The 10225-nt window shown below is 47.1% G+C and overlaps 1 protein-coding gene across 1 annotated transcript; it reads right to left on the reverse strand.

Moving 5' to 3' along the window:
• Positions 1–85: 85 nt before the first annotated feature.
• On the reverse strand, positions 86–3449 carry scg2b (secretogranin II b). Its single transcript, XM_076021261.1, has 2 exons — positions 3310–3449; positions 86–2776 (listed from the first exon to the last, which is right to left on the reverse strand). The coding sequence occupies exon 2, from the start codon at positions 2757–2759 to the stop codon at positions 969–971; it is 1791 nt and encodes a 596-aa protein (XP_075877376.1). The 5' UTR covers positions 2760–2776; positions 3310–3449; the 3' UTR covers positions 86–968.
• Positions 3450–10225: the final 6776 nt, after the last annotated feature.

Consider the following 10225-nt stretch of genomic DNA (forward strand, 5'->3'; position numbering starts at 1 on the left):
TTTGTTTCCTTGCATGGATTCATGAGACGCTTGGCATAAGATCGTGACAACTGAGACTGACCTGTAATAACACAGCACGACTCGGCAAGAGGAAAAATAATACCGCTGATGCTTTATTCGTCTATGATTCATCACACATTATTGAACATGTACAAAATGGTTTAAAAATGAGCGTACAGAGCACAACAACTGGTAGGCCAACAATACAGAGCTTTGCAGTATGAAAGGGTTGGAAGGCAGGCGGCGGTCTGGTATCTAGACTCTGAAATAGTTAGCCATTTATAACATTAAATCAACGTACCCTTAACTTGTCAAGAGTCACAGCGACACATTCTTGGCTCGCTTTGGCAAAAAAAAAAAAAAAAAAAAAATGCTCGGCGCCAGTTACACATCAGGTATATACTTGTCAAAAAACCCAGCCAGTGTTACACTTGATCATTCACAGATGCTCTCAGGTTAAACATTTTCTTATGAGACAAACAAGCATTATGTTTTTAGTCACTTTGTTCATAATTGAAAATATACTCCTGTTTTCTGCTCTATACAAAGACCATGTATGTAAACAAACCTTCAACAACATCACAATAAATATATATTTTTAAATAGATTTGGATTTCACTGTGGTCTGATAGTCAGTGTGTTTAGAGGCATTTTGAGTGACAGCGTGTTCACATCCGGTCTAGGGTGTGGTAAGGATGCTCATTAGGTCGCGTGTGCACAGAGCGTGCCTTTAAACTAAGATATTCACACCCTTTCCCAGTGTTCTTGCAGCAAATATAGGGACTTCTTTCGAAATGTATGACCTGTAAGACTTTCAAAGGCCTGGTTCGAGTAATATGAGTAATACCAGCTATAGTTCATACGATAGAAATTTTGTAAACTAGATCACGTCCACGAAACTTTTTTTTTCTTTTTTTAAAGACAGTTTAAATATATTCATAATGTCGTGCGCCGTGCAGGATGTCAGGTTACATTCCCGCCGCTTGTTTTTCACGGTGCTCCTTCTCTTCTTCCTTTACGGTCTCTGGAGCCGAGGTCTTGGCCGCCACCTCCTCCTTGCCCTGCATCTCGGTGGGCTTCACTTTCTCCTCCGTGGCCGCCTCGCCCTCCTTCTTGGCCGCAGGCTCCGCCTGTCCCAGATAGTCCTTCAGGGCGCGCTCGTACAACTCGTAGCGCAGCTGGTTCTTGAGCTGGGACTGCGTGTCCCGCTTGGTGATGGTGTTGGGGTACTCGGTGAGGATCTTTGCGGCCAGGTACGTGGTGACCTCGTCCTCCACGTCGCCATCGTCGTCTTCATCGTCGGCGCCGTCGGCCTGACGCTTGAGAGGCATCTTGTTGAGCTCGGAGAGGAACAGGTTCTCCCTGCGCCCGGAGGGAGAGGGAATCTTCACTGGAACTGGGTTTGCCGCGGGGTTTGGCCCAATTTGGATTCTGTCGGAGGACTGGGAGGTCTTCAGGGGCCTCTGCACCACTGGGTACTCGTTGCTGATCGTCTCCACGCCGATGATGTCTAAAAAGTCCTCGCGGTCCATGTCCTCAGGGGCGGGTTTGCTCTTGACAGGCAACCTGCGGCTGAAGTACCTGATCTTGGGGCTCTGGCCGGTGAAGCGACTTGAGGTCTGGGGGTCGCGATGGAGCTTCCTGAGCTCCTCTGTGAGCAGCCTGTCGATGAGGTCCTGGGGAGGGACGTGGAGCTTGAGGGAGAGCTCCAGCAGCTCCTTCACTGTGCGGGGGTCCACGATGGAGGGGCGGATCAGCCTCTTCCTCTGCTCCCCCGCCGCCTCCCTCTTCTGCGACTGGTCGCTCATCTCCAACACCTTCAGCAGGTAGTAGTCGACCAGTTTGGTGTCGTCATCGGCGCCCTCTTGGTCCTGGCTGGCGCGGCGTTGCATCTCCCTCTCGGCTTCCTCCTGCTCATCGAGCGCGCGCTCCATCTCCTCGTGGCTCCTGTTGACCATCTCCTCCGTCTCCTCCCGCTCTTCCATGGGGACCCACTCCTCCCCTCCGGCCACATCTTCGTAAGCCTGGTTTTTCAAGCCGACTCCGCCCTCCTGTTCGTCGTTATCATCGTCGCCGAACACGTTCCTCTTTTGGCCGCCCATGCCCACGGTGGGCATCCTCCCCAGCTCGTTGAAGATGGAGCGCAGGTTGGCGAGGCTCTGCGGTGTGTACTGCTCGTCCAGGTCTTCCGTGGCCCGCTTCGCAGCGTCTGCGTCCTCTTCGTCTTCGAACATGAGCGGGTATTTCTTGTGGGGCCGCGGGAAGTTGCCGTAGTCTGCAGGCGCGCTCTCCGCGGGGATTTCCGTGTCTTTGGTGCGGTGCCTGTGCGTTCGGCGCTCGTTCTTAGGCGCTGCCAGCGCAGGGCTCATCTTCTCCTGACCCTGGAGAGACCTGAGTAAGGCTTTCATCAGCTGCTCAGCGGTGATGTCCTGCCTCGGCATGCCGGGTGCGGGCTGACGCTCTCCGGGACCCTCGTCCTGCTGCGCGGCGAGCTGAAGCAGCACCTTAAACTTGTCCACCTCGTCATAATCCACCGGCTCGGCTCTTCCGCCGCTCCGCTGCTTCAGGTTCTCGATGTACTCCAGGGCTTTGATGAGGTCGGAGCCCGGTGAGTAGGCAGCCGGCTGCCCGTCACTCTCACCGCCTCGCAGCTTGTAGTGGTGGGGGATGGACGCCACCTGCACGGCGCATCCATGGAGAAGGAAGGCGAGCAGGACCACGGCTCCTCCCGAGGGCAACTTGTGGTGGAAATGCAGCATTATAGGCTATTTATTACCTGCAAATCAAGAATGCGAGACTATTAATGCAAATCAACACTAATACAAATAATGAACAGACAATTCTTTTTAGCGATGGGACATAACTTCCGCGTGTGAGATGGATTCGGTTTTGATGCAATTTGATGCAAGAATCGTATTCATCCAAGATCAACACATTGAATGATATCGCATTGTGTGCGGAGACGTCGGTGGTCCAGTCACTCCCGCGCTTTGTTGTGGGCAGCCTCAACATGATCTCCCCCCCCCCTTTCGCCAAACCAAGCCTCAATTTGACAAAACCCTCGTATTTTTCTTCCTTTACATAAAAAATGCCGTAAAAATACACGATCGTATGTCAACGGTGATCGTTGAGGACGCCGCTACGGTACGCGCCATTTTAACAGTGAATCTGGTAAAAAAAAAAAAAAAAAAAATGATAAGTAAAAGTAAAGCCACCTGAGGTACGATCAATTAATGTAAAAAAATAAATAAAATAGAAATAAAAATAAAAAAAAAATCCCCGAAAACGTTCTGAAATGACACGACTTACTTTCGGCAAGGGATCTCAGACAGCAGTGAAGGTGTTTGGCATCTCCCTCCGTGTAGCGGTGCCGTTCTCCTCTGCTTTCAGCACTTGGACAGCTCCCCCCCTATATGAAGCGACACCTGACCATCGCGTCATCGAACAAATCGCATCACACGCAGCATACGCACGCCGCTGCTGCCGCTTCTTAAAATGAATCCGTATAAATGATTCAAGTTAGTCAGATGGCATGCCTAAGGACCCTGTGCTGTTAAAAATAGTCCTGGCGGCTGCCTGTCGATGAAAAAGCAAATCTTTCACAATGTGCTGAGGCTGTTGGGGAACAAAACGTTCATCTATGCAGCTTACGGCACCGCTCACTTTGCATGCATTGGTGTTGCTGCTGTTATGAGATTTCTAATACATTTTCTGCAGCGATGTTCAAATATTTCATTTGAAATTGGAATAGACCCACTGAAAGCGACGCTGCGATAAATAACAAAGGATTGGATGGCTGGGCTCCGGGTGGGAAAACATCCTTTTATCACTGTGAAATCTGAGAATGTGGGTGTTTTCACTCTCACACCCTCTAGTTGCTGTGGTAGATAAAGAGTTAAACCCTCTAGCGATGACTCACACGCTGCTGTCGCAGTTCAGCATCTCTCACACCCTCCTCTCCTCTCCTCTCCTCTCCTCCACCCCCCCACCCCCCTCCCACATCCACCCTCCCCATCTCCTCCTCTCCCTGACTGAGAGGACGGTGATAAACACCCTGATGTCGGTTGGGGGCCAGAACCTCCGGCACTCAATACGTCAACAAGACAAAAGGAGCCCCACCACAGCAGCTGCCGGTAGAAAGTCACGGGCGTGTGGCAACGTTCACTGTGGGGTTCGCCGCCTCACAGAGGGATCCAGGTCCCCTCAGCAGGTATCACCAGGACAAAGTTGTCGCTTTCATCCACATATGGCTTTAAAAATGACACTGCACAAATGAGATCTAGCAGTCACATTTATTCCAAGATGCGTGTCATTTCTCTTGTCCAAATTGAAAATCAGAATGCATTGCTTGAAATTTCATTTTTTTTCTCTATTAGTCACTTCATGATTTCACGGAAAGAGCTTGTTTGTTTGGTTATTATTTGAAAACGTGACATAAAACGTGTCTCAACTGTCACCTTCCCTTGTTTATCAGTCCTCACACCCCTTAGCCACCAACCATTTCTACCTGACACTGCGATGAGTCATCTTCACACGCCCTGAAAGACACACTTCAGTACAAATATGAGCTCTTTCTTCCAGCCCTGCCTCTCCTGCCCACTAACCCCTGTTTAAATCTCACCTAACGACCAACAATAATGAATGTGAAAAATATTGTGATCACATGCTATTCAGTGAGCGGCAACAATATCCAAAAGGATTTTCCTGTTTTTTTTTCTTTCCTTTTTTTTCTTTCCTTTTTTTTTTGCTGTCGACTGCCTGCTACCCAGACTGAAGAACAGCAGAGAGTCTCCTGACGTTTGTGTAATGATGAAAACACACAATGAAGCAAAAAAAAAAAAATCTTCAGACCTTAACACACTGCTAATAATGTAACAGAAAAAGAGTTTAGGTTGTGTTTATTTCCAAACAACAACATGTTGTCTAATGCAACAGCGTCACTCCTCTGACATCACATCATTTTCCATTTGGAAACAGCCTCGGTCTTACAAATCAGCTCGAAAGTTCATGGCAGGTAGTGTGCTGCAGCATCAATCATTTAAAGGTTGCAAGCTTTGCCCCATTTAGAGGCGAATAAAAGATTATGCCTTACCCACCTTCAGTTTGAGATTTTAAGCGCAGCACTGCAGAGGAATGTTGTATTCAAAACATAAACTGAGTTTTGATATAATGATCAGACGACTTGTTTGAAGAAAAAAAAAACTATACGAATGTGTGTTGACGCCTTTCACTGAAGGTCTTTAATAGTGATTCTTTTGTGAACTGAAAAGTTTTCTATAATGTTGCTCATTCAGGCACACTTATGAACACAGTATGAAGTCAAATGCAGCTGTTTAGACAATACATTTTACAAATTTACCTGATCAAATTGAATAAAGGAACTCCAACTTAATAACTACTGCCGGTACTGAATTATATAATATGTTTCCTTTCATTCTCTTGTTGTAACTGCAACAATTAATGTAAATGAAGCATCATTTTGTGTGTGGGTGTGTATCTCTCTGGAGCATCAGCTAATTTGATTTCTTTCTGCTTGTCTTTATCCTTTCTTGTGTGAGAGTGATCAACCTCCTGGGCTCCATGAGGGTTCTGAGTGATTGATCAGAGCTTTTTAGATGGACCAAATCCCAAGAGGGTTATGGTGAAGTCTGTAATTTCTCACTGGGCCTTGTAATGAACAGTCTGTGCATCCTGTTACTACAGACCCTATCTATCAGTCCATTGTTTTTAGTCTTTTCAGTGTTTTGATGCATGAAATATGGTAATAATGGCATCAGTTTGTTAATGGCTGTGGGAAGATATTCAATTTTATGGCCTAGTCAGATTCTGTGCGTAAGTTGAAATTTTATTTGACTGGCCTAAAGGTGACATCTGCGCCTCTCCTGGCATTTTATGTCTTGGTGTTGTGCCTCAACTCTTCCTTTTGAATACCAGCCAGGTTCCAAATGCTGTAATCTTGCCATCTTTTTCTCCCTCTAACCAGTGCACTTATCCTTTTGGTCTCTCCATTGTGCTTGTTGATATCACAGTAGCTGCCACCCTCGGCGCCTTATCACAGCAGCTGCCACCCTCGGTGCCTGAACCCGTGGCCGTCAGCGGGGACACGGCTCCTGTTTGCCCACGTGTCAATCACTGCCGCGGGAGGAGAATGTTATCAGCCCAACAAAGCCCTCTGTGCCTCACCGCGCCGCCACCGAGGATCACGTCCAGATGTTGGTGCGTGCGCCTTGCTCGCACGCTCGATCGCTACAGCTGTACATTGTTAAATAACGCAACAGACCTGAGCTTTTTATGTTTTCATTGTGCGCTCAGACCTCTTGTCAGCTCAAGGTTGTGTGACTCACTCAGAGGCTGAGGTTGGACGGTTATGAATGCGCCATGTCGTCAAGCCTAGATTTGGATTTTCTTTTTTCTTCTCTTTTTAAAAATAAAGAGTGAAATGTACTCAGGTCACATGACACTCCTTGTTTGTTTTCACTCTGCACCTCACCCCTGTAGCCCCTACATCACCCCATCATCATGAGGCAGGGAGGAAACGTAACACCTAGTTTTCCGCCAACCACATCTCCATGGCGACGCCACCTCGCAGCCTTTTCATCTGCTTCCCACAGGTTGGTGTGCCTCTCTCCTCCCCCACCTAATGGCTTTCTTTTCCCTCCTCACCCACGATGACTGTCACCTCTCCTGGCATGCGTTACCTCCCCCTTCCTTGTCAAACCGTCCAGCTCGTCTTCCCCCCTCGCACCAATTATTGCACGAAAGGTGGTGTTCCTGTCCGGCGGAACTAGGTGGGTCCAGTCAGGGAGTGGAGACAGGAATGATTAGAGGTGCAATACACTGTGAGCCATGCGGACAGAGGAGCGGAAATGGCGAGACGAATACGCAGTCTTGATCAGCACATGGAGGAGAGAGGAAGAGCTGAGGCGGAAGATGAAATCTATACAGACAGAAGTCTTTCTGAAAAGGGCACCCGTGGAGACGGTGCAAGCAGAGGACCTATGTGGGAGCGTGCGTCATATCTCTGCATTAATGAGCTCGCCGTCTCAGCCTGTCTCTTTCGCTCATGGCCTTTTCGATTGTGTCCAAATTTGCATCGCGGGATGCGTGTTTATTCAAGGAAACTAAGAGTTCGGATGAGGGGATCGCCGGCCCCGTTGATTGCATATGCATGAAGCCAGCCAGGAACTCTCTTGCTGTAAATGCAGAGAACATTGTGTCCACTCTGTCCATGACCTACCCACACAAGGCACCAATCCAAGCTCACGAACGAGAAAGTTAAATCAGCATTTTATCTTTCCCTCACAGTTTGCTCTTGACTAAAACGATGCTGTAAAGGTGTTGGCTTGAAAAATTCTGAATCAATTTGCGTGTTGCATGAACAAAGAGAGAGAAATATATCTTTCTGCACTAAAGCTAACACGCATTTAAAAAAAAAAAAATGTTCATTCTTTCTTTCAAATATATATTTTCATACATTTTTAAGGAGATCAGAGTTTGAGGATTTCTCAGTCAGTTTCAAAAGATTCCCAATTATTCATGCTGGGGCTCTGATCCCAGTTTGAATAAAACTCAAAGTCCTGTTTTCCACTTTGTGCACTACCGGCCTCTGCATTCAAGTCAGTATCTCAGTTACTTCTTGCCTGCATGCACAATCACAAAGTCCACGGATCATATCTGCAGTCTTTGCCACTATTCTCTTCTGTTTTCAAATAAAACTGTATCTGGTCTCAGCTCTTTATTTAAAACTTTCATCATGATTTACTTAATACCTGTTCACCTGCCATACCACACCTTGTATTCTAAATCACCTTTCAACTACACACACTGTGTATGTGTATATAAGGGCACGTTTGCAGATTCAGTGTCTCTCCGGTCGCCATGGTAAGGGATGCAGTGTGACTCATGGTCTGACGTCTTCGGGCCAGGAGGCAGGGTGTTTTTTTATTACAATGAAGAAATCCTGTGAATGAAGAGAGCAGAATGGAAAACAGAACACGGCCACATGCAAGACCTCTTTTTTATATGAACATAACCGTTTACCCTTGTTATGCGAGGAAACCAGATTTCCTTTACTAACTTTTCTTTGATTGCTGTGACATTTTAGTTACCTCCCAACCCCACTCACTAATTACACCATGCCTCTTTTGCCACTCTAATTAGTCTTGCCTGTTATGTCTTTCCATGTTTCAATCACACGAGATGAGCAGTTTCTTGGCAACTGAGTTTAGGTTTTTTTTATGCTCATTAAAAGCGCCCATCTTTCCCTGCTCTCCACCCACCCCAGCAAGTCTGTGTGACTGTGTGTGACTCCATCTGGCCATTGTCTGAGTGTGAAGCTGCAGGCAGTTGTGCAGGGGGAAAAAAAGGGCGGGGAGGTGGAGTGGAGGGTTTTTTTTTCGCTAATGGACGTCACTAAATGGGTAAGGATTAGTGTTGTGCAGATTTTTTAATCATCTCCAGATGTGTTTGCTCTTCACGCATGGCTGCACATCCTGCGCACTAACAAGGGCTTGTCTCTGCAGAGCGGCCACACCCAGTCAAGACTCACTTGTGCTTTCCTAAATATGCTCTTTCTCACTGAATGGCTTCTCTATTTCCGTCGCGCCTTCTCATCTCCACCTCCAACCTGTCATCTGTCGGTTGCGCCCAGTCTCATTCACCCCCCTCCCCTTGTTTTTCCTCCACTGCGGTCTGTCTCTTCAACGCCACTCCCTGTCGACGGGCACAGTGATGTTGTCCTGGACGCCTCCCAAGCCGTTCGCCCTCCCTCCCACCGGCTCCCCTCTTCGTCACGTACCTCCCTCCCTCCTGATGCTATAAATATCCAGCGTGGGTGAGTCATCGCCGAGACGTATCGGTTGCCTCCCTCTCTGACTCTCCAGTCACTCCCCTCCCCTCAGCCTCTCTTCCTTTTTTCACTTTGTGTTGTTTCTCCTCTCTGCTTGATCCCCCACCCCCCTCCCCCTCGCCTCACACGTTTCCACTTTGGCCCTGGCATCATAGCCTAGCCTGGCACAGGCTGTGTCACGAAGCACATCCAAAGGTCAGCCTGACATAGCCAAAAACAAAATCAGCAGGACAGTGGACTTGAGTAGGGCATAACCTTCACCAACTTTCATGGCTAGATGTGGCCAGGAGTCTCTTTAAACAGCTGATAAGTAACATAAAGGTCAGCTAAACAAAACAAAAACGTCTTGATCTCCTTGAATGTTAAAGATACCTTCTGTGTCTGATTTGGGCAACACAGTGGTGCAGCGATTCACCTCACAGCAACAAGCTTGAAGGTTAAATTATGACCACAAGCATTTTTCGTTTGAGTTTGTTCTTCGTGCACCTGTTCAGGTTCTTTCCAGTACCCTGGCTTCCTCCTACAGTCCAAAGACATACAGGTTAGGTTAATTAGTGGCGCTAGATATCTATCTATCTATCTATCTATCTATCTATCTATCTATCTATCTATCTATCTATCTATCTATCCAAATACTGAGGTGCCAGCACATCCTAAATGACTTTGAGAGCACTGCAATGAGCAACTGGAGTGGAATCTTTGGAAATAAAAAAGAGCAGATCATCTTTTGCTCTGCAGCCATTAAGTAAAGAATATTATTAGCATTAAATTGAAAAAAACAAAAACAAAACTCAAATACAATGAAGGTGATCAAACATAAAGAGTATTCTTTACTCTACGCTATTTATTACAATGAGTCATTATTAGGAACAAAAGCTGGTGGCTGCTAATTGAGTCTTGGGAAGGACATTTCAGCATCACATCCCGAGTCTCGCTTCTCGCTTCCTTCAGCCTCAGATGTAATTATTCTCAGTGTTCTACTGCCACCACCCACCTCTCCAGAGTTATGAGGCAGCTTCAGTTCATCTCGGCGCAGTCTTGGGTAAACTCCAATATGGTTTATTGGCCCACACCAGAGTGCGCACATAAAGATAAGAAAAAAAAAGAGAAAAGTTTTGCGCACTTCTGAGTCATCACAAGACAGGAAGAAGGACGGGCAAGGATGAACGTCAGAAAGGAGGAGTTGGAGAGATAAAACAAGTTGGCAGATGTGATAGATGTGAAAAGCAAAGCAAGTAACCACTGTGATACAGTAGAGAAGATGTCCTTCGCTGTTTCCTGCTGCTTGCTGCAGCTGTTATCTTTGTGGCAGAGACACTGCGCGCACACGCGCGTGCATGCATGAACGTCTACGTCAGAATCAGTAAGCTAATGAAG

This window comes from Nelusetta ayraudi, unplaced genomic scaffold (assembly GCF_046127955.1).
Source record: "Nelusetta ayraudi isolate G7.1 ecotype Tasmania unplaced genomic scaffold, CSIRO-AGI_Nayr_v1 ptg000011l, whole genome shotgun sequence".
Taxonomy (NCBI): Eukaryota; Metazoa; Chordata; class Actinopteri; order Tetraodontiformes; family Monacanthidae; genus Nelusetta; species Nelusetta ayraudi.

Bases quoted from the DNA above. Each gene is read 5' to 3' on its own strand.
- scg2b (XM_076021261.1), bottom strand. From the start codon at position 2,759: ATGCTGCATTTCCACCACAAGTTGCCCTCGGGAGGAGCCGTGGTCCTG.